This window comes from Mirounga angustirostris, unplaced genomic scaffold, assembly GCF_029215605.1.
Source record: "Mirounga angustirostris isolate CCGP_5_RB_7025 unplaced genomic scaffold, mMirAng1.0.hap1 SCAF_4, whole genome shotgun sequence".
Lineage (NCBI taxonomy): Eukaryota > Metazoa > Chordata > Mammalia > Carnivora > Phocidae > Mirounga > Mirounga angustirostris.
In genome coordinates, this window is record NW_026991712.1 from 174,752,855 (window position 1) to 174,774,996 (window position 22,142).

At 52.6% G+C, this 22,142-nt stretch overlaps 1 protein-coding gene across 3 annotated transcripts in view; it reads left to right on the plus strand.

Annotated features, from left to right (window-relative positions):
• ECE1 (endothelin converting enzyme 1) overlaps positions 1 to 18,160 on the plus strand; it is a 113,236-nt gene extending 95,076 nt beyond the window's left edge. For all 3 annotated transcript variants that reach the window (XM_045898518.3, XM_045898519.3, XM_045898516.3), the window contains 9 exons: positions 3,056 to 3,166; positions 4,566 to 4,664; positions 5,148 to 5,225; positions 6,760 to 6,863; positions 11,200 to 11,310; positions 12,019 to 12,086; positions 12,893 to 13,083; positions 14,909 to 15,004; positions 15,678 to 18,160. In XM_045898518.3, the coding sequence (XP_045754474.1) occupies positions 3,056 to 3,166; positions 4,566 to 4,664; positions 5,148 to 5,225; positions 6,760 to 6,863; positions 11,200 to 11,310; positions 12,019 to 12,086; positions 12,893 to 13,083; positions 14,909 to 15,004; positions 15,678 to 15,854 (1,035 nt within the window). In that variant the 3' untranslated portion in view covers positions 15,855 to 18,160. The remainder of the gene's footprint in view (positions 1 to 3,055; positions 3,167 to 4,565; positions 4,665 to 5,147; positions 5,226 to 6,759; positions 6,864 to 11,199; positions 11,311 to 12,018; positions 12,087 to 12,892; positions 13,084 to 14,908; positions 15,005 to 15,677) is intronic.
• The last annotated feature ends 3,982 nt before the right edge of the window (positions 18,161 to 22,142 follow it).

The window sequence follows — 22,142 nt, forward strand, 5'->3', positions numbered from 1 at the left end:
CCCACCGTGGGCCGGGCCCAGGTGAGCCCTGGGTCACAGACATGACAAGGCATGGACTCTGTCCTCTGGAGCACATGGCCTCCCAGGGGACTTTGTACGGGAAGAGTGTGAGCAGGACCCGGGATGGTAGTTACAGAGACACTGCTGTGTGTGGAGTGTGCACCTGCCTCTTTGCTTACCCACCCGGGTGCAGACGGGCAAACAGGTTCCGGGCAGCGAAGGGCTTCCCAGGTCACCTAGCAAGGAGGCAGCCAAGCTCAAATTCAAACCCAGCTCTGGATGACCAGGACTACTCGGCACTTTCAGCCACTCACTAATGATGATGATGATAATAAAAGGTATTATTATTAGATGTTTGCCTTTTATAGGCATTATGTCAGCAAGTTTCCATAACAGCTCTATGTTAGGGACTATTATCATCAGCCCATTTTATAGATGAAGAAACCGAGGCTCTGTGAAGGGAAGGGCCGTGTTCAAATTCACACAGCTCTTAAGTGGGGAGTGTGGTTTCACTCCCAGCACGTCTGGTTCCACAGCCCCCACAGGAGCCCTCCCCCACTCAGCCTCTGCTCTGTAGGATCGAGAAGTTAACATTGAGCTTCCTGGTGGTTGCAGGGGGTGGGGGGTGGGGGCAGGGAGGCAGGCATGGGGAGTTGTTTAGTAGGTATGGAGGTTCACACTTGCAAGATGAAAAGTTCTAGAGATTGGTTGCACAGCAGTGTGAATATGCCTACCACCACTGACCTATACACTTCAAAGAGTTAGAATGGTAAATCTTACATATATTTTCCTATGATAGATAGATAGATAGATAGATAGATAGATAGATAGATAGATAGATAGATAGATAGGCGAGCGAGCGAGCTTCCCTGGGCCAAGATCAGAGTGCAGGGGTGCTGCTCTAACCAGTGGGAGGCCGTGGGAGTTGGCAGGGAGGCCTTGGCAGAAGCAAGGGCAATTAGGAGACCCTAGAGGTGGGGGGCTATGGGCCTGAGTCCCTATGTGCCCCGTGCATGGTTTAAGGAAACAGCACAGAACTTTGGGTCAGAAGATCTGTGTTTGAAATGATTCTTCTAACCACACAACCTTAGGCAAATCACTTCATTGGAGCAGAGGGCTCAGTCTTCCCAAGTGTAAAAAGGAGTAACTAATCCCTAGCCTGCTGACCGGGGGTTGTCTGGGATTACACGAAGGGATCCCCAAAAGTCTGTCCCAAAGGCTAAAGCACTCCAAGCTATGTTCTTTATCTGCAAACAGGAGCACAGGGGGTACCTGCTTTATGGGGTTATTAGGAGGATTATATGGGTTAGGGCCCACACCCGGTAAACACTCAGCAAGCACGAACTACTGTCACTGCTACCATTGCTGTTATTATGTGTCTGTCTCTCCCACTGGGTGTTCTCAGTGTTTCCACTGAGCCCCTCAAGGGCAAGGCCCATGGCCAATTTGTCTCTAGGTTCCAAACACCTAGCATAATCCAGGTGCAGAGCAACTCGCCAGAAGGCACTGGACATGTGAATCAATGAACGAACAAACGAATGAATGAATGAGTGAGTGAGTGGGCTTATGCAAAAGCTCTCCTGAGAAGGCAGTGAGACTCGGCTCCTGACTCAGCCATCAGGGCCTGGGACACCCACGGAGCCCGTGAGTTCAAGGTCCCCCGGTCCTGACCTCCTGCGTGGACAGCCTCAGCCAGATGTGGGCAGGTTGTGGGGAGGGGAGGGCGTCTAAACGGACACATGGGTGGGAGAGCTTAAAAGAATTGGGCTGCTAAACTTAGGGAAGGCTGAGATGCCCTTTATTTCCCTCCCTTCTTTCATGGAAGAAATTTCTTTAGCTGAGGTGTAATTTACATACTGTAAAATGTGCAGTATACATTAAGTACCCAGTTCAGTGGACAAAGGAAATGTGTTCCCCTGGACAAAGGAGATCACCCACAAAACTGACAGCCCACTCCAGATAGAGACACTCCTGTCACGCGTTCATCCAGCGTCCGAGGAGCAGAAGGTCCCCGGGTGGGTGTGGCTGGGCGGGGGCGGGATTGTGCGCCGTGTGCTCTTGTGCGTCTGGCTTCTCAGCTAATGGCTGTGAAATTCAACCACGTTGTGTGTATCAGTAATTCACTCCTTCTTGTTGCCAAGTAGTGTGCTATTGTATAAAAATACCACATTTTGTTTATCCAGCCGCCTGTTGGTGGGCATTTGGTTGTTTTCAGTTGGAAAACTGTTCTGAAGCAGGCCGCCCTGAGTCTGGTGGTTTTTACCACCTGTTCTTCGGGGTCAGGAGGCCCCACGAGGGATTTAGGGATTTCCGGGAGCAGGGCCACCCCTGGTGGTCCTGGAGGGCAGGGGAGCCGGGGGGGGGGGCAGGAACCCGCGTGGGTGCGCTTCCCGGAGCCCCGCTCCATGAGGCTGCAGCCTGCAGGGTGCCCGCTTCCAGCTCTGCAGAGGTGTTGGGCGGGCTGGTGGGCGAGACCACGGGTGACCACGACATCTCACCCCCTTCCTCTGGGACGCTTTCAATGGGGCTTGGGTCCTGGCCTTCTGGGATGGGTTTCCTGTTGCCCGAGGGTAGACAAGGTAACTTCTCAAGTCTTTGACACCAGCATCCGCCGCCTCCCCCAGGAAGTAGGGTAGGGTAGGGTGGGGGCGTGGGGTGTGCAGTCAGGCATGTCAGAGTCTCATCACTGCCACACCCCCCGCTCGCCGGGGGGCCCTGGACCGGTGACTTCCCCTTGCTGAGTGTCTGTCTGTGTCCTCATCTGGCAAGGCCCACGGCCCTGCCTTCCAGGATCATTCTGATGGCCCGGTGAGACACCATTCGTGAAGTGCTGTGCATAGAGGCTGGCATTCAGGAAATAGTAGATGGCGGCGATGAGCAATATTCTGTGGCCTCTTGGTCCAGTGCCTAAAATAACTTCCCCCACTGCATCAGAAAAGTCTCCCTGAGGTTCTGGAAGGAAGCACGGGCCCCAGCTGTTGGCTGCTTCCTCCCAGATGGACAGGGGTTGGGAAGAAGGACGGGGCCCAGTAACCCCTCTCCCTTGTGTTCCCAGACCTGTCTTCCTCGGTGGAAGTTCTGCGTGAGCGACACAGAGAACAACTTGGGCTTTGCCCTGGGCCCCATGTTTGTCAAAGCGACCTTTGCCGAGGACAGCAAGAGCATAGTGAGTACCTCCCCTTGTGACGGCGCACCTGCATTAGCCCCTCGTGAACTTGGCTGCCCACGCTCCGGGCTGCTCTGGACCTTTCCTACTCCAGGCCAGGGCTCCAGCCTTCGCCCAAAGGTCCTGTTTTCTAAAGCCCTGACTGCTGTGAGCTATTATCACTGAGTGCTGGGCACTTAAGCCACATTATCACTAAGGTTGCAAGGCCACTCCTGCCATCTCCTCCTCCACCCCCGAGGAAAACGAAGGGCCCAGCGACATCCTGTTGGCAGAGCAGCTCTGCCCTAACGGGTGACATCTTTCTTAGCCCAGGGGGTAACCCCGTGTCTGGACAGGCAGAGGAACATCATGGCCAGGTGCACGAAGACAGCCAGGCCCCAGTTCAGATCCTGGGTCCATCACCTCCTGGTTGGGTGATTTGGGACAGTTTTCTCCCTTTGCTGTTGACTTGGAAGCGGGGCTGTCCATCCTGTAGCAGGACAGGAAATGAAATGCTACACATGGAGTGCCTGGGCCTGGGTGGCTCAGTTGGTTAAGCATCTGCCTTTGGCTCAGGTCATGATCCCAGGGTCCTGGGATTGTGCCCTGCATCGGGCTCCCCGCTCGGCGGGGAGTCTGCTTCTCCCTCTCCCTCTGCCTGCCGCTCCCCCTGCTTGTGCTCGCTCTCTTTCTCTCTGTCAAATAAATAAATAAAATCTTTGAAAAGAAAAGAAATGCTACACACAGAGAACACCTGGCAGAAAACAAGAGCTCGGCAAATGGTAGCTATTATATTTTTGTTACAGTTTTTATTACTAATTTTAATTATGTAGGTATTATCTGCAGTCAAACATTAGCAAACAAAGACTCACTTTCCTTACGCGACTCTCCTGTGAGTGACTGATACAGAATCTTTGTCTAGTTCTGTTGGCCATCAGCACTTCTACTCTTTCTGCTATGTGACCTCCTTCCTCTGCTCTAGAATCTTTGGGCTCTGAGTCTGCCTCTGACGTTATTGACCTCAAGAACAGCTGTTCATCTCCTGCCTGAAACTGCTTGTCAGAACTCAGGTTCTCTAGATTTTAAAGCCCATTCCATCGAAAAGGGATCCTGTGATCCAGTAAGTCTGAGAAAGGCTATGAATTTTACACTCTCCAAAAGGATCGAAGTTCGTGTTATGCAATAAAGGCTCTGAAAAAGTCCTGCAGAGGAGAGACTTTTCCAGCACTCCTTGTCCTCAGTTTCTGTGGTGTTGATGCTCTGTTTATGGAAGTCCAGTCTTGTTTTGCAGGACTTAAGTGTTCTGGGCCCTGAGGAGCCTGAAGCTTTGAGCTGATTCCTGAGTTTAGACTCTGGCCTCCTTCCGCATGGGGTGCCCATCCAGTGCCCAGACCTCACTGTTAAGCTTCTGTCTCCTCAGGCCAGCGAGATAATACTAGAGATTAAGAAGGCGTTTGAGGAAAGCCTGAGCACCCTGAAGTGGATGGATGAAGACACTCGGAGATCAGCCAAGGAAAAGGTGAGGCTGGCCCAGTGCCGGAAGGGGTGGCTGAGGCTTCCCACCTAGAGGGCCGCACCCACAGATGGAGGGGGTGCCTGAAGCAAGACCAGTCACATCTGGTGAGCACAGCAGGGATGCTGTCCTGCCTTGGGGGGTGAATATTCCAGCAGGGTGGAGGGACAGCCTTGAACACACGATTGCATTAATGACAATATAAAAATAAGCCATGTTGAGTGTGAGGGAAAAATGCAGGGAGCTGTGACGTGTCTAACGGAGAAAGAAGGATCTGATATAGTCCAGCGGGTGGCGGCCAGCAAAGGCTTCCCTCAGGAGGGAAACAGAGACCCAAAGGGTAAGTAGAAGTCAGGCAAGAAGGGGATCTTTCCAGGAAGAGATGCAGAAGCCCCGAGGGGGAGGACCTGCCCATTTCCTTTTGGCCCAGAGCCTGAGCCCAGCCAGGCCCGCTGGGCACTCAGTGTCCTCTGTGTCTTTCCTGTCCAGGCAGACGCAATCTACAACATGATAGGCTACCCCAACTTTATCATGGACCCCAAGGAGCTCGACAAAGTGTTCAATGACGTGAGTGGCTCCCACCCTGCCCCCTTGCATTCCCGAATGTCCCTGAGGTCCCCACCTGGGGAAGAGCAGAAGCAGGCTGGGTCCGGGTGGGATGCGAGAGGTACCTTGACTGTCAAGGCATCTCCAGATACGTCGGTGTGGGGTGTGGGGATGGACCAGGTGCGAGGGGGCTGTTCTGTGCCCCTCCTCTCCTGGGCCTGCTGGAGGCCCCTCCCCTCCCAGAGCCACTGTCAGTGCCCAGCAGTCAGGACCAAACGGTGCCATGTGCCCTGCTGCATGCACCATTTAATGGGGGGAAATAATGGAGGTGAGCAGACCCTAGGAGGGACAGACAGAATGAAGGCCCCTAAAACAGCAGGAGGCAGAGTGAGGAATGGAGCCCCTCATACCACCTCTTCCTTCCCGGCCCCCCGATTGCCTCCTCTGCCCAGGGTCTTCCCCCACCTTCCCAGAGAAACCTGGACCTCATTTGGACCTCCAAATGCTAATGGGAAAAAGGAGGCGTGAATCCCAAATGCGCGTTTAAGCTTCATTGAGGCAACAAGGGTACTCGATATATTCCTGGTGGTTAGAACTTTCGGCAGGTCATCCCCATAAACGGATTGTGCTTCTGCCCTGAAAGATAGTTTTATATCTTCTTGTGATTGAAATTTGTGAAATTCAGGCATTTTTGCAATTATAATAACCCCTCATCATGGCTCTATTTAAAACCTAAGAATATTAAAATTACTTCCGAGAATACAGGACTGACTCATCCCGCAGCCTTTTTCCTCGAGGATAATTTAAGATGCTCCGGGGTGTCACGACACAAGACCCGGAGACTCCTGGGGACAGCGCAGGCACAGCCTACAAGATCAGAGTCCTGTCCCCAAGGGCCCAGCATTTTACCAGAGCTCTGACGAGAAGCCAGAAAGCTCTGGAGTGGATCTGAGGGAGAACCATGCCCCTGAAAAGAGCCGAAAGGCTGGGCTGAGTGCTGAGGAAGGCGTGCGGTGATGCCTGTCCCCTGACATTTCAGAGCTAGACCCCAGCTTGATTCGTGTGGTATCCAGTGTGGTAGCTACCGACCACTGCTGTTTAATTAGCTAAAATCTAAATTTAACAGTCACACCAGCCACATTTGAAATGCTCAGTAGCCACGTGTGGCTGGCGTCTGCCATACTGGGTAACAGGCAGAGAACGCATCCATCATCACAGAAAGTCCTGTCAGACAGCGCTGGAGAGATCTGTTGTCTAAGGCCCAGGCACTGCCGAGGGCCTGTGACACTGGTGTGTGCCGAGCAGCCCCGTGAAGCTCTCAGTGTGTCCTTGAACGGGAGAGGGTGCCAGGCCCCAGCAAGGTCAGGGCCACGGCAAGAACCCAAGCCTGCGGTCCCGAGCCTTCCGTTCCGGCCTCTGACCTGTGGACCAGTCCCTTAACCTTGTGGGGTTTGAGCTTCCTCGGCTTTAGAAGAAGGGGTCTGCGTGTGAGGAGCCGAGGGGCCTCCCAGCCCGGGCGCGCTCTCATCCCAAACTTCTGCTTCCTCTCGGCCAGTACACCGCAGTCCCGGACCTCTACTTTGAGAACGCCATGAGGTTTTTTAACTTCTCCTGGAGGGTCACTGCCGACCAGCTGAGGAAAGCTCCCAACAGAGACCAGTGAGTCCCCGGGGCCTTGCTGGGAGGGCACTGGCGCCCAGAACACAGGGGTGCTCTGGGCTGAGCGTGCTTCTCTCACACGCACGCAAATGCCAGACATAACGGTCACAAGCGCCATCTGAGGAGTGGGCACCGTCGCTCTCCTACTCTTCAGATGAAGAAACCAGGGACCGAGGAACTGTGCCCAGCCAGGAGCTGGGACCGGCCTGGCTCTGTGTGCCCCCGGCGCCCCGCCGGTGGGCAGAGCAGCCTGGCGTCTCCCACTTCAGCACTGGGAACGTCTGCCTCCTTATTCGCAGAGAAGACGGGAGGAGCCATGTTGACAGTCAGGTGTGAGCGCTAGGAGGCCCTCAGCTAGCGGAGATTCCAAATGGGCCCCCAACAGCTGTGGTTCCCAAACCTTGCTGCACGTCAGCACCCTCTGGGGAGGGTTTTTTGTTTGTTTGGTGTTTTTTAAGATTTATTTATTTATTTGAGAGAGAGAACGAGTGGAGTGAGAGGGAGACTCTCAAGCAGACTCTGCACTGAGCACGGAGCCCGAGATGGGGCTCGATCCCACCACCCTGAGATCAGACCCAAGCCAAAACCAGGAGTTGGAGGCTCAACCCACTAGGCCACCAAGGCGCCCCCTGGGGGAAGTTTTTTTAAAATACAGCTTCTTCCTGGACCTCACACCTTCTTAAAATAATCTGGAATGAGCCCTGGTTTCTGTCATTTTTTGAGCAGTCTCCTCAGAAAACTCATATGTTGTCAGCCCAGCTCTACCTCTCAAAATAAGCTCCCCCCACGCCTAAAACATTTTGCAGAATAAATCTTACCAAAAGGGGGAAGCAAGAATTCTCTTTGCTTCTGGCGCCCCCACGTGGTCAATAAGAGTTTGAACATCTCTGTTTCCTCTTAAGATTTCTGTCTCCTACAGAGGAACCCTCTCCCCTAAATGCACCGAAGGCGGTTTTTTATCTCCAGAATATGGTACAGGTACTGCCACAAGGTTCCGAATTTATCTGAAGTCTTTTAATTTAGCTTAAAAGTTTTCATTTAAATTCTGCCTCCTGGGGGCGCCCAGGCAGCTCCATCGGGTTAGGCATCTGCCTTTGGCTCAGGTCATGATCTAGGTCCTGGGATTGAGCCCCAGGTCATCTCAGAGTCCTGGGATGAAGGCCCGCGTCAGGGTCCCTGCCCCAGCTGAGAATCGGCTTCTCTCTTACCCTCTGCCCCTCCCCTCTGCTCATGCTCTCTTTCTCTCTCTAATAAATAAATAAAAATCTTTTAAAAAATAAATAAATTCTGCCTCCTGCCCATTAATGTATGGAGCCATGATTATTTGAATATATATATGATGTTTTCGATTTCTATCTTCCCATGGCTTCAGTACCCCACAACACATCTCTTCAAGGCTCACCTGGAAGAGACAGAGTGACTGTCTAATAAGCTCTTGGAGAAAATGTCCTTTCTGTCTCACTCCACCCATCACTGGCCTTCCCCTCCACACCAGAAAAATTATTGAGTGGGCAAATGTTTCTACCATTAGGGCCCCTTCTATACTCTTTTTTTTTTTTTTTTTTTTTAGTTTTATTTATTTAGGTAATCTCTGCATCCAACGTGGGGCTCGAACTCACAACCCTGTGAGTCGTATGCTCTTCCAGCTGAGCCAGCCAGGCACCCCCTTCTACACTCTTGAAAAATTATTGGACCCCAAAGAGTCTCTTTGTGTATGGAGATTATATCAATTTAATGTAAATTTTATGAAAAATAACTTTTTTAGGGGCGTCTGGGTGGCTCAGTCATTAAGCGTCTGCCTTCGGCTCAGGTCATGATCCCAGGGTCCTGGGATGGAGCCCTGCATCGGACTCCCTGCTCAGCAGGAAGTCTGTCCCTCTCCCACTCCCCCTGCTTGTGTTCCCTCTCTCGCCATGTCTCTCTCTGTCAAATAAATAAATAAAATCTTTAAAAAAAAAAAAAAGTTTAGTGAGAAAAAAAGTATTATTTTACTTTTTGCGTATTTCTTTAATATCTGGCTTAATAGAAGACAGCTGGATTCTCATATTTGCTTCTATGTTCAATTTATTGCAATATATTGTTTCAAAATGTATAAAGAAAATCTAGGGGTTCCTGGGTGGCTCAGTCGGTTAAGCATCTGACTTTTGATTCCGGTTCAGGTCATGTTCTTATGGTTATGAGATCGAGCTCCTCATCAGGCTCTGCACTAGTTGTGGAACCTGCTTAAGATTCTCTCTCAGGACGCCTGGGTGGCTCAGCTTGGTTAAGCAACCAACTCTTGATTTCAGCTCCCGTCGTGATCTCAGGGTCGAGGGATTGAGCCCCCTGTTGGGCTCCATGCTCAGCAGGAGTCTGCTTGAGATTCTCTCTCTACCTCTCCTTCTGCCGCTCCCCCCTGCATGCGTGCACGCATTCGCGCACTCTCTCTCTCTCTAAAATATTAAGTCTTAAAAAAAAAAATTCCCTCCCTTTCCCTCCGCCCCTCTGCCCCCAAATGAAAACCTAGTCTCATGCAGATATGAAGTTGGAAAAGGGAGGGATGCTTTAGTAACCTTTTCTCTATTTGTGCACATCCTTCATTGATAACTGCACCAAAACTCAGCAAGTCATAATTTCTTAAAGGTTAGTTGCACTGTGGAACCTGAACCCATAGCCATGAACTTTTCCTGCACTGTTACACTAAAGTCTGTCAGTCTGTCTTGCACTTTGAATGGATCTTTTATCCAGCCATGATTTGTAACATCATGCGTTGGTCATTTGGAACAAGGCTTGCTGACTTTTATATACCTCTAAATAGTGACATTTTCATTATACCATATCCAAAAAAATCCACCTTTGTTCATATCACTGTTGACCTCCTGAGAGAACTCTTTAGCAACTGATAAATTATTGAACTCTACATCTGAAACTAATGATGTACTATATGTTGGCTAATTGAATTTAAATAAAAAGTCTTTCAGTGTTTGGAAGCTATCAAGTTTATGGTGACTGATACAAGTTCTTGTAATTAATTTTACTGATTAATTTACTAATTAATTAATTTTCCTTGAAACCTCAAAGTTTTTTTAATTTTTAAAGATTTTAAAGATTTTACTTATATATTTGAGAAAGACAGAGAGAGCAAGGGGAGGGGCAGAGACAGACGGAGAGGGAGAAGCAGATTCCCTGATGAGCGGGGAGCCCAAAGCCGGGGCTCGATCCCAGGACACTGAGATCATGACCTGAGCCAAAGTCAGACGCTTAACTGACTGAGTCACCCAGGCGCCCGTAATTTTTTAATTTCTTTAAAAATTTTTTTTATTCTTATTTTTTTAAGTAAGCTCTATGCCCAGTGTGGGCTTGAACTCACAAGCCAGAGATCAAGACTCGCATGCTCTACCATCCGAGCCAGCCAGCCGCCCCCAAAGTTTTTTTAAACCTTGAATTTTTATCACTGGCAACAGATGATGTCAGTTGTTTTCCTTGAGGTGATAAACTCACTTCATTTTCAAGATGTCTACCAGATACCAGATGTCTGCCAAGTCTGAAATGCCAGTTGGCCAGTCATCCTCACAAGTACAAACAGGGTCCCATGAGAAAAGCACAAGTGCTCGTGTGGACTTCCCATCTGGTCACACCGAATATCAAGACACTCCTACTCAAGGGTCTAGATTTAATGACATTAGGTAATCGTGGGGCGCTGGCTGGCTCAATCAGTAGAGCACGCGACTCTTGATCTCGGGATCATGAGTTCGAGCCCCACGTTGGGTGTGGAGATGACTTAAATAAATAAAACAAAAAAACATGAAGAACTCGTGCTACTTCCTCAGCGATGTGCCTCAGGGAGATGGGTTTGTTTTTCCTGGTGAGGAAGGCGGGGACCGCTAGAACAACCCGGGCCCCTACCTTGATTCACTCATGGGCTCTGGCAGCTCCACCCACCATTGCTTTTCCACCGTCAGGGCAAACGTCACCATGGTGGAAAAGACAAATCATGTCTTAGTATTATTATGGAAGATAGTTTTGGCCTCGCAGACCCCCTGAAAGGGACTTGAGACCCCTCCAGGTGTCCACAGTCCATACTTTGAGAACCGATCGGCAGCAGTGACCTTTCTGGTTCTTCATAAGCACCTGACTGTTCCACTGTGTGGTGTGACATCGGATTTAACTGATCCCTTTCTTTGAAGACACGTGGGTGTTTTCTGGTTATCACCCTCAAAAACACTGCTGCTAAAGATGTCCTTGTCTTTGTGTGCCCTTGGGGCTGGGGTTCAGGCCCTTGGCACCTGCCAGATGGGCTAACCCCCCTTGCCTCCCCACCAGCTGGGCCTGAGCTTTCTCATGTGTTTGCATGCAGGTGGAGCATGACCCCACCCATGGTGAATGCCTACTACTCGCCCACCAAGAATGAGATTGTGTTTCCTGCTGGGATCCTACAGGCGCCGTTCTACACCCGCTCCTCGCCCAAGTAGGATGCTTGAGTTGCTTGACCCCATCTCCTTCCCCCAGCCCTCCGTGGACACTCAGCCCAGCCCTGGGGCCCGCAGCTGACCATGAGCCAGCCAGTCTCCCTGAGGGCTTTTTGTCCCACTGGCCCAGAGAGCTTGGGGCTCTCAGAAATTGCAGCGAGAACAGCATCCTCACTCCCTGCGCTTCCCTCCAGGGGTCTCCGGGGTCCAGAAGCCCCTGCACAGTGGGAGCTTGGGGGCATGTCATGAAGTCAGGTGCCCTCTCTAGGGGAAAGCCCCCCTAGTGGTGTTTTAGAGCAGTCACAGCTGGGGTGTGGGGGTGGAAAGTGTGAGAGCACGGTCTGAGAAAGGCCCTGGGTTTGAATCCCAGGTCTGCTCTTTGCTGACTGTGGGGCCCTTGGGTAAAGTGATGGAACCGTTCCCAGTCTTGGTTTGCTTATCCAAACAGTCGATCACTAATACCAAACTCTTCTGAGGTGACCAAAGAGGACAGTGCAGTTGAAGCGTCTAGCACAATGCTTGGCCTTCAGGGGCTACAGGCGGACCACAGCCCATTTGCCCAGCCTCTGACTACCCTTAGGGGTTTGCTGGAGGCTCAGGCTGTGGCCACATCCCCACAGAGCCTGTGGGACCCTGCTTTGTCTCTAGACCCAGGAAGTGATGTCTCCTTGGGGGCGTCACCCTCACCTTTGTGTCCCCCTCTCCAGGGCCTTAAACTTCGGTGGCATTGGTGTTGTCGTGGGCCACGAGCTGACTCATGCTTTTGATGATCAAGGTACGGCTTCCTGGGGTCCCCTTCAAACGGGGCACATTGGCTCCTGGCCCCACTGCCTCTGCTTTGCTCTTGTCACTTCCAAAGGTCTGGAGACAGATGGGTTTGGGTTCAATCCTGGCCCTGGCCCTGCCCCTGCCCCTTGAATGAACTTGAACGAGTCCTGTCCTTTCTCCACGCCTCCTCATCCTTGTCTGTAAAATGGGCATGATGATTGCAGCCTCGTGTGGTGATTCTGGGGACTGTGTCAGACACAGGGGGTTCCTGGAAGGTGTCCCGTACTCAGGAGTGGGTGTTAGTAGTCAGCAGGGAGCTCACATTTCTCCAGCACTCCAGAGACTTCTCTGGGCCAACTGCCATCAAAGGAGTTGAAGTCATTCGCCTCCTCACCAAAACATCGAGACTCTTCATTCCCTCCTGCCTTGGGGACCCCAAGGCCAGGAAGGAGGAGGTGGGACCGGGGTCCGAGGCCCTCAGTCAGCCTTGACAATGAATCCAGCAACACCGAACCATGAATGTGCTGACCCTTTACCCACATCACATTCCTCCATCCTCTCCCCCACCTACCCCCCAACTGCCTGGCTCATTCTCCCAGCTCCTCTGGCACCCAGGCCAGCATCATCTCCCCAGTGCTGCTGGGTAGACCCTGGGGGGGAGGGGGATGGGCGGGTGGGTCCAGAGGGAGGATGGGTGGGCCACTTCTCACCGGGAGGAGAGATGGGGGAGGAGAGATGGGCGGAGCGGCGCAGTGAGCCCTGCCTCCTCCCCCCTCCTCCCCCTTGACCTGACGCTTCCCTGGGAACCCACAGGACGAGAGTATGACAAGGACGGGAACCTTCGGCCCTGGTGGAAGAACTCGTCCGTGGAGGCTTTCAAGCAGCAGACAGAGTGCATGGTGGAGCAATATGGCAACTACAGTGTGAATGGGGAGCCCGTGAACGGCCGGCACACGCTGGGGGAGAACATCGCCGACAACGGGGGGCTCAAGGCGGCCTATCGGGTAAGAGCTCATTCCCCACACGCCCCGGCCCGGGTCTGGGTCTGTGCAGGGGCCTCCTCAGGAAAGGGTCTTTACGGACAGGCTGGGACCAGCTGCAGCCGCTGCGTGACCTTCTGTTTGCTCATCTGCGGAACGGGGCGGGGGGTAGCGGGGACGGACGGAGAGGTCTGCGGAAGTCCTCGCACAGAGCGTGGCGTGCAGAGGGCTTTCCAGACGAGTCCGCCCGACTGACAGACAGAGGATGGGGCTTAGGCTGGAGCCACCTGATGACCTGCGGGTTCCTACCTTGGCAGGGATAGGCATCATTAAATCAGGCAGCAGTGGGCCCAAGAGGGGAGGAGAGGGGAGGGACACTGGTCATGGAGCCAGTTCCGGGTTCCAGTCCTGGTTCTGGAGAAAGTCACTTAGCCTCCTTGAGCCACAGTGTGCTTGGCTGTGAACACCCACTCCCTGCGTCACTGGGCTGTCAGGAGGATGACGTGATCTAATTTATCCTTTAAAACCAGAGTGAGCAGGGACGCCCAGCTGGCTCAGTCGGAAGAACGTGCGACTCTCGATCTCGGGGTCATGAGTTCGAGCCCCACATGGGGTATAGAAATTACTTAAATAAGTAAAACCTCAAAAAACAAAACAAAACAAAAACCCAAGGGTCAGCAAACTTATATCCTGTGGGCCAAATCCAGCCCTCAGCCTGTTTTTGTAAATAAAAATGTAGGGGGACCCCCGCCGGGCCTGTTGGGCTCCATGCTGTCCGCAACTGTTTTCACACCACAACGCCAGAACAGAGTAGTTGCACTGAGACTGTTTGGCCTCCAAGGCTGAAAATATTTACTCTCTGGCCCTTCGCAGGAAAGTCTACCAACCCTGGCTTTATGAGGATGACTTAAGATGTTGTGTCGGGAGGGGATTGGAATTGGACCAGCTTGAGTCAAGGAGTCTGGTTAGCAAGCTCTTGTGAGATTGTCCAGGCAAGAGAAGGGATGAAGCACGGCAGGGGTGAGAAGTGGCCAGATTTAGGTGGTTTGGATAATTGAACAAGAAGCTCAGGGCGCCCGGCTGGCTTAGTTGGAAGAGCATGCGACTCTTGATCTCCAGGTCATGAGTTCGAGCCCCACGTTGAGTGTAGAGATTACTTTAAAAAAATCTTTAAAAAAAGAAAGAAAGAGAAGCTCAAAGAAGAACTCTGGGGTTGGGGCCCGAGGCACTAGGTGGTTGGTGGTGCCATTGACCGCGGTGGGAAAGTGTGTGTGCATGCATGCATGTGGGTGTGAATGCATGCACGTGTGTAACCCCTCATTCTGTCTGTGCCATATTAAGTCTGGATGCATCTTGGAAATCCAGCTGAAGCTGTGAATATTCAAATCAGGGAAGAGGCTGGAGCTGGAAATATGCACCTGAGAGCCATGGCCATGTAGATGGTGTTTAAAGCCTCTCGGAATTGGGCGCCTGGGTGGCTCAGTTGGTTAAGCGACTGCCTTCGGCTCAGGTCATGATCCTGGAGTCCCGGGATCGAGTCCCGCATCGGGCTCCCTGCTCGGCAGGGAGTCTGCTTTGCCCTCTGACCCTATCCCCTCTCATGTGTTCTCTCTCATTCTCTCTCTCTCAAAATAAATAAATAAAAATCTTTAAAAAAAAAAAGCCTCTCGGAATGAGTGCTGGTGAAGAAGATTGCTCCTCTGGGCAGAGGGGGGACCCCAGACTCCCCCAAACAAGTCCTTGCCCCAACAGGGTAGAGCTCCCCGAGGCCTCCCGCACTGGCCCCCCATCGTTGCCCTGTTTGCTCCTGTGTATGGGAGCCCCTGAACTTTGTTTTCTCTGCTCCCAGGCCTACCAGAACTGGGTGAAGAAGAATGGGGCTGAGCAGACATTGCCCACCCTGGGCCTCACCAATAACCAGCTCTTCTTCCTGGGCTTTGCACAGGTGAGTTCGTTGTAGGAAAATATGCCAAACTCAGGCACATTTCTGCCATCTTGATATTCCAGGAACTCTGAGAGCCAAAGGCTTCTTAATTGAGAAACTTCTAGCTCATTGGACTGTCCATAGGACATCTACTCTGTAAGAAGATGAGCTTTCTGCCAGTAGAGAAATCCGATTAAGGGCCATGAATGCCATCAAAAGGTTTCCTGTATCAGGTAGATGAGAGGACAAGTGAGTGCTAAGGGCCCTCTGGTTCAGGGGTTCTAGAAATTTCCTAAACTCAAGATGTCCCAGGAGGTCCCTTGAATTGGCATTAATGTATAGTCTTCTGTTAGTGCCCAGAGCCACCAGGCCATTAGACAGTTTTTGTTCTGCCCAGGATGTGAGTGACCAGGACTCAGTTCAAGGTATTCAGACTGGTTTGGGGGCAGAATCCTTTGTTCAGAGGAAATCTAATGCAGAGGCCCAGGACAGACAGAGGTGACCACAGTAGAGGATGCTGGGATGGGGGACATACCAGCCCACGGTCTCTTCCCTACCCACCCAGTCGCCCCTCCAGATGCCCAAGGGTCTCAGAACCAGGTGGGGGCTCATTCCCCTGCTGTTGTGGACAGGGGCAGTCTGGTGGTCTCAGGGCCCCACAGTGACCTAGCTTCTCCCTTGTTGCCTCACAAAGGTCTGGTGCTCTGTCCGCACACCTGAGAGTTCCCACGAAGGCCTCATCACCGATCCTCACAGCCCCTCCCGCTTCCGGGTCATTGGCTCCGTCTCTAACTCCAGGGAGTTCTCAGAACACTTCCACTGCCCGCCTGGCTCCCCCATGAACCCTCATCACAAGTGTGAGGTCTGGTGAGGGTGGCAGCACCGTGAGCCAAGACAGAGGATGAGCCCCCAGGTGGAGCCTGTTGGGCCACCTTTCCATCCAGCGTCCGGGGTGTCGCCCCGCCCCCTGGCCGCCCAGGGCCCCCCCTACCCCACACTGGAGGGTTTCCAGCCGGAACCGAGCCTCTGATGTGGGTTCTCAACACAATCCGAGATTTGATCCCCTGTGAAGACCCTGTCATCCCAGGCACACGTGTGCCAGTTCTCACGGGCATTTGGGTGTTAGGCTGGTGGCTTACAGGGCCTGGGCCCCATACTGACAAGGGCAGTGGGACACGGACCCCTGCCCACATCCAGTGCCAGAAACACCACAAATACCACTGTGTCAAATGCTTTAAAGATATATTTTTGGGGAAACTATTTTTTAAACATTGTGGAATACACTGGAAATCTTCAGGGAAATAATGCATTTAAAACACTTTTTTTTTTTAAGGAAAGGATTGGTATATTTATTATATTCTGTTTTTCTAAATAACCTGTGGATAAGGGAAGACCCACTGATTTACCCCTTCCTTCCTCACTCGCTGTGAGGTCGGCTGAGGCAGCCATCCCCCGCCCCTGAGCATGTCCCCAAGTAGAGAGCTGATCCAGTCCTTGGCGTTTGCAATTTCAGCCTCTGTCAGCTGGTTTTGCGGTCACAAGGTGTAAAGAGGAGAGATGTGGAGGCCAGGAAGGGGCAGAGGCCCCCTCACGGACACTGCCCCTCACAGCTTGCCTGCCTCTGTCCCCAGAGTCCAACAGTGGGAACCCCAACAAGGACGGCCTGATCCCCAAAGTCGCAGCAGGAAATTGATGGCTGCAGCAGGGTGAGGCCAGCTCGTGGCCTTCAAACCCAGCCCCAGGGCACCCAGGCACCCTGGACCTGGATGGCAGGAGCCCCGCGAGGCCTCGCCCTGCGTCAGATGCTCTCTGCCATGCCGTAGGTAGCCTCTTTCTGTCCCTCTCCTGGCCGCTCCATGTGTGGCCCAGGGGCCATTTGCCTGTCCGCAGCAACCCTCCCATCCCAGCGTCTTCGGGGTCTGCCTTGCTGACCCTCTTCCCCGGGGGAAGGAGAAAAGGGAAGACCACTCTCCTGTCCTGCAGGGCCCGGATCCTGCCTCTGGGCTCCGGCCTGAGCTTGGCTCCCAGGACCACGGCCAGCCCCGCCAGCCCGCCCTCCATCTTTAGTGCCTTAGCTGAGGCTGCAGCCCAGGCTGCACCCCAAGGAGACAGCCCTCTACCAGGTGCCCCTCTGCCTCCTCAGTGAAGCCTTCAAGTGTCCTGACTGTAACGCAAGGCCATGCCCCCTCCTGCCAGTGTCCACAGAGCTGCCCCTCACGGCAGCCCGGGGGCTCTAGCCTGCAGGCAGGTCCGTGGCGCCACGGCTGGGAATCTGACGGACCCCGGAACGTGCCCTGAGCCCCATCCCACCCTCAGCCCCTTCGGCTGAGTCAAGACAATACTTGTAGCCAGATGGACTCCTCACTTGGCGATGTTTTCAGCCAAGGAGGACTGTGAGGGAAAGGCTCCCCCGCCACGGTCAGTCCAGCCTGTGGTGTCAGGGAACCAGGACTGGTGTCCCTCCCTGAGGCCAGAGCAGCCGGTGCCCGTCGCGGCTCACCCATCTCGGCCGCCCGAGGCCTGGCCGTGCCCCCTCAGCGCGCTCGCCTCGCCCCTGCAGCCAGGACCCTCCCTGCCCAAGGGGCCCAGCACAATGGGCATGAGGCCCCTGGTCCCCGCAAGCAGCGGGCCTGGTAGCTCTTCAGAGGAAAGGTAGGCCAGGAGCCAGAGAAGAAGCCAGAGTCAGGGGCTGCCGCACGCACCTTGCCACACAGAGGTGGGCTTCCCAGCCCTGGCGCCCTCTGGTACCTCCTCTGCCCCCCTCCGTCCTTCCCACCTTCCCCATGGAAGCTCACAGTCCTCGAGAGTGTCCACCGGCGCCAGGGACTGGAACCTCCCCGCAGAATCAAGTGTCCCGGGGCTGAGGGTCCAGCCAGAGGGGGTGCAGACTGCATTCAGCAGGGGGTCTGGGGAGAGCAGGGCTCCGGCCCAGCAGGGATGGAAGCAAAGGAAGCAGCCCCCACTGTCCCTACCCCTCCAGAGCTGAAGGAAGCCTGAGGGGATGGGCGGCTCTGAAAGCCGCCCCCCTCAGGCCCAGGGAGCCATAGGGCTGGCGGCTCCGCGGGTACGTGGACGTGGGGTTTGGAGCTGGGAATCTATTTTTTGTATTATTATGTTCTGTGCTACTGTAGTTTTGGTGTGGCACTATTGTAACTCAAATAAAGTACTTGTACCGAGCGTCACGTGACTGTGTGTCTCCTCCAGGGCTCGGGGGGGGGGGGGCCTGGCCAACACAGAGCTCCCATCCTCACCCAGGCAGCGGGCTAACGGCACCTCCTCCCCAGCGCGGAGGCCTTGGGCCCTGACAAATGCCAGGAGGTTACCCGGAGCCTGTGCCCGGCAAGAGCACGTGAGCGCCCCCCGCTGGGGAGAATGGTGCGTGCCAGAGGTGTCCAGGCGGCATCCTGGTAAAAATCCTTTTTTCCACGATCTTGGAGCAAAGGGTGTCAGCAGAGGGTTGCCAGGCCTCAGATGCTCAGCGGGGCCGACGGAAGTAGGTCAATTCAGTGAAGTTCAAGGAAAAGTGTCTGACATACACTCATGCCTCCCCCTGGGTTTTGCATGTATTCTTCTCTCTGCCTAGAATGCTCTTCTCTGACTTCTCTGACCGATACACTCCTACTGGTCTCTCAATGCCCAGCATAGCATCACCTCTTCTAGGAAGCCCTTCCTGACCTCCAGATCAGGTACGATCACACAGGCTTCCCTCTCCTAGCGGAGTTCATGAGTGCCAGGACCCTGCTGTAACAAAGCACCACAGACTTGGTGGCTTACACAACCAAAATTTATTGTCTCACAGTTCTGGAGGCTAGAATCCAAGATCAAGGTGTCGACAAAGTTGATTCCTTCTGAGGGATGTGAGGAAGAATCTATTCCAGGCATTTGCCTAGCTTCTGGCGGTCTGCTGGCCATCTTTGGCACTCCTTGGCTTGTAGAAGCATCACCGATCTCTGCCTTCATCTACACGTGGTGTTCTCCCTGTGTGCGCATCCGGTACGTGTCTGAATTTCCCCCCTTTTTTATAGGGACACCAGTCGTATTGGATCAGGGCCCACCCTGATGACTTCATTTTAACTAATGATATCTGCAGTGATTCTATAAAGTCATATTCTGAGGTACTGGGTGTTACAATTTCAACATATGAATTTGAGGGGACACAATCCAACCTGTGAAAGTGCCTGTGCCATCTCTAGCAGCCGAGTGCCTGGCACAGACAAGCCACACAATAGGGCTCGGGGACTGTTGGATAAGTAGGTGGGTGGGTGGATGGCTGGGTGCATAGGTGGGTGGGTGAATGGCTGGCTGGTTGGCTGGAGGGTTGGGTACGGGAATGGGAATGAGTGGATGGATGGATGATTGGGCAAATGGATGGATGGATGGATGGATGGATGATGGATGGGTGGGTAGATGGATGGGTGAGTAGATAGATAGGTGGGTGGATGAATGGGCGGATAAATGGATGAATGGAAGAATGGCTGAACGGACAGATAGCCATAAGTAATGTATCACCAAGGGAGCCATCCCCAAACACACCAATGCCAGAAAGAATGAGCCCAGTGGGCTGAGGTAGCTCCAGGAGGGCAGAGATTTCAGCTGATCCTTGACTGAAGGGGGAGAATTGGGGTTCATACTCTGAACTAGACCGAGTGATGACCTGAGCAAGTACCTATTCAAGGGGCAAAGTCTTCACCCTGCCTTGCTTTAAAAGGAATAAGTCATTTCTCAGTTTCTCCAGCTGTAAAATGGACATTTATTCTGTGCTCTCTTTGTTATGACCCACAAATACTGGGGAGATGTGAAGATGCTTGAGACAGTGATGCACTTTGAACCCCTCAGAACCTTCACACTAGGTGTGTGCATGAGCCCATAGCCCAGCATTTCTCACCTGGACAGCTCAACCTCATCCCCTCCAACCAACTGCCCTTGGGAAAGCAGCCTATTTAAAGATCACATCACTCCCCTTCACCAGCTCCGCACTGCACTTATCTGCCCTCGGACTTGGACTCTGCCCAAACTGCCCCCACTGGAGCCCCCCCTTGCCACCTTGCACCTTTTTTTTTTTTTTTTAAGATTTTTATTTATTTGACAGAGACACAGCGAGAGAGGGAACACAAGCAGGGGGAGTGGGGGAGGGAGAAGTAGGCTTCCCGCTGAGCAGGGAGCCCGATGTGGGGCTCGATCCCAGGACCCTGGGATCATGACCTGAGCTGAAGGCAGACGCTTAACGACTGAGCCACCCAGGCGCCCTTCCTTTTTGCACCTTAACAGTCCGTGTCCTTCCCTGCCTTCAGATTGGAATGTCCTCCACACACCCTTGCCAAGGGATGAATGAATGAATACATGGATTTTTTCTTAAAGTTCCTGCACATTGTGTGCCTCCTGCGAATCAGGCTGAGTGCCGCGTGCTTGCACAACCTCTCCCTGGATGCTTACGGCAGACTTCAAAGACGGCTACGTTATCACTCAGATCAGAGGGGGGCAGTGGCAGAACTGAGTTCTGAACCAGGCTGCTAGCGAGGAGCTGCTTGGGAAAGCATGAGAGGCTCCTACAGAAAGTGATGGCCCGGGGACCACACACACACACACACACACACTGAGGTACCTGAGAGAGAGACACCACTTTTTCCCTGCAGAGGGCTGGCTTCCTGACGTTCCCTTTTTCCCAATGACCAAGTGAACAAATCCCTCCCTCTCCCCTGCTAAGAGCCCTGGGGCCCAAAGCAGGAATTAGAACCCAAGCCTGACCCTTTGGGGATTTACCCTACAGTTGAGATGAGAAAACACTTGCCAGATGCCACAAGGACATAAGCAGACACTGTCCAGGACTTCTAGCAATAAGTCATTGTGGAAGCAAAGGGGTTCAGCAGGGGCTCTCTGGAAGGGTTGAGAAACTACAAAAGGGAGGCACTGGAGAAGATACTAAAATTTAAAGAATCTAGAACAATAATAAACCTAATTTGAAATGGGCAAGACCTTTACAGAAAGAACTATAACACTTTACTGAAGAACATACAAGAAGACCTGAATAAACACACAGGAACACCCCGGTCATGAATGGAAAGGTTCACTGTAATCCAAGGTTTGATTTTCCCCAAGGTAATCTATAATATCAGTGTTCTTTCAACCAAAATTCCAAGACAATTTTTCATGGAACTTGATAAGCCAATTCACATGGAAGAGAAAACGCACCATGGCCAAGAAATTTTGAAAAAGAACAAGGGCGCCTGGGTGGCTCAGTTGTTTAAGCCTCTGCCTTCAGCTCAGGTCATGATCCTGGGGTCCTGGGATCGAGTCCCACATCGGGCTCCCTGCTCAGCAGGGAGCCTGCTTCTCCCTCTGCCTGCTGCTCCCCCTGCTTGTGCTCTCTCATCTCTCTCTCTGGCAAATAAATAAAATTTTTTTAAAAATCTTTAGAAAAAGAACAATGAGGGAGCCGGCCCTATCAGAATCTGTTACAAAGCTCTAGTAAATAATAGAGTGTGGTGTTGGTGTTGAGAGAGAGGGATTGAACAACTGGAATTTTTTAGAGAGCCAGAAACGGTTCTGTGGATATGTAGGTATTTAGCATAGGATAAAGGAAACACTTTAGCATATCTGCTGCCAAAGCGAACACTAAAGGAAACACTTTACATCAGCCGAGGAATGATGAGCCATGTAATAAATGGTTTTAGGATATCCACTTGGGAAAAAATGAATCGAGACCTGCCCTCCCTCACACAATTCTCACACACTGTCATGGCAATAATTTCTACGTATACTAAGGACCTAAGCATACAAAAATCCTAAAAGTATTAGATAAAATGTAACAGAATGTGTTTATAACTTTGCGTAAGCACAGCCATCTTTAAAAAGACAAATAGGGGCCCCTGGCTGGCTCAGTCGGTGGGGCACGTGTTTGCCCCCTACAAGGGGTGTACAGATTACTTCAAAAAAAAATCTTGGGGCGTCTGGGTGGCTCAGTCGGTTAGGTGGCTGCCTTTGGCTCAGGTTATGATCCCAGGGTCCTAGGATCGAGCCCCGCATCAGGCTCCCTGCTCAGCGGAGAGCCTGCTTCTCCCTCTCCCTCTGCCTGCCTCTCTGCCTACTTGTGCTCTCTATCTCTCTGTCAAATAAATAAATAAAATCTTTTTTTAAAAATCTTAAAAAAAAAAAAGAAAAG